The 467-nt window shown below is 61.0% G+C and overlaps 1 protein-coding gene across 1 annotated transcript; it reads right to left on the reverse strand.

Moving 5' to 3' along the window:
- Positions 1-223: 223 nt before the first annotated feature.
- LOC103276579 (prostate stem cell antigen-like) lies at positions 224-459 on the reverse strand (the record flags this gene model as incomplete). Its single annotated transcript, XM_008074021.2, has 1 exon — positions 224-459. A coding segment is annotated over one exon (236 nt), but the record flags the coding sequence as incomplete, so codon positions are not given.
- Between the last annotated feature and the right edge of the window lie 8 nt (positions 460-467).

The raw sequence follows: 467 nt of genomic DNA on the forward strand, positions 1-467 counted from the left end.
TCCGTGTTTCTAGAGCCCAGCCTGCTGGGCAGGAGGGAGCTGGGCAGGAGTCCTAGAGGGACCCACAGGAGGGTCAGAGGGTCAGAGGGCCATGACCAGACCTGTGTTATAACACGCTCTCAGACACCAGGAGAGGCCCAGACTAGGCCAGGTGTGTGTAAGGAGTGGCCCAGGAACTCCAGGCACCATGCCCAGTGTGTGGTGCTGTGGGGCCTCCTGGAGCCTACAGTTGGCTGGGGCCCCAGAGCAGCAGACCACCAAGCACAGTGAGCAGTGCCAGGGTGGTGATGGCCGGCTGCAGGGTCTGGGCCCCACTGATGTTGCACAGGTCAGTGTCGCAGCACGTGATGTTCTTCTTGCCCAAGTAGTAGTCCTCTGACCCCGCAACACAGTTCGAGCTGCAGCCCTTGTTGATGAAAGTCAGGAGGCCAATGGCACCTGGTGGGACACTGGATACTCACCCGCCT

This window comes from Carlito syrichta, unplaced genomic scaffold, assembly GCF_000164805.1.
Source record: "Carlito syrichta isolate Samal-C Ts95f unplaced genomic scaffold, Tarsius_syrichta-2.0.1 Scaffold36548, whole genome shotgun sequence".
In the NCBI taxonomy this organism is placed as follows: domain Eukaryota; kingdom Metazoa; phylum Chordata; class Mammalia; order Primates; family Tarsiidae; genus Carlito; species Carlito syrichta.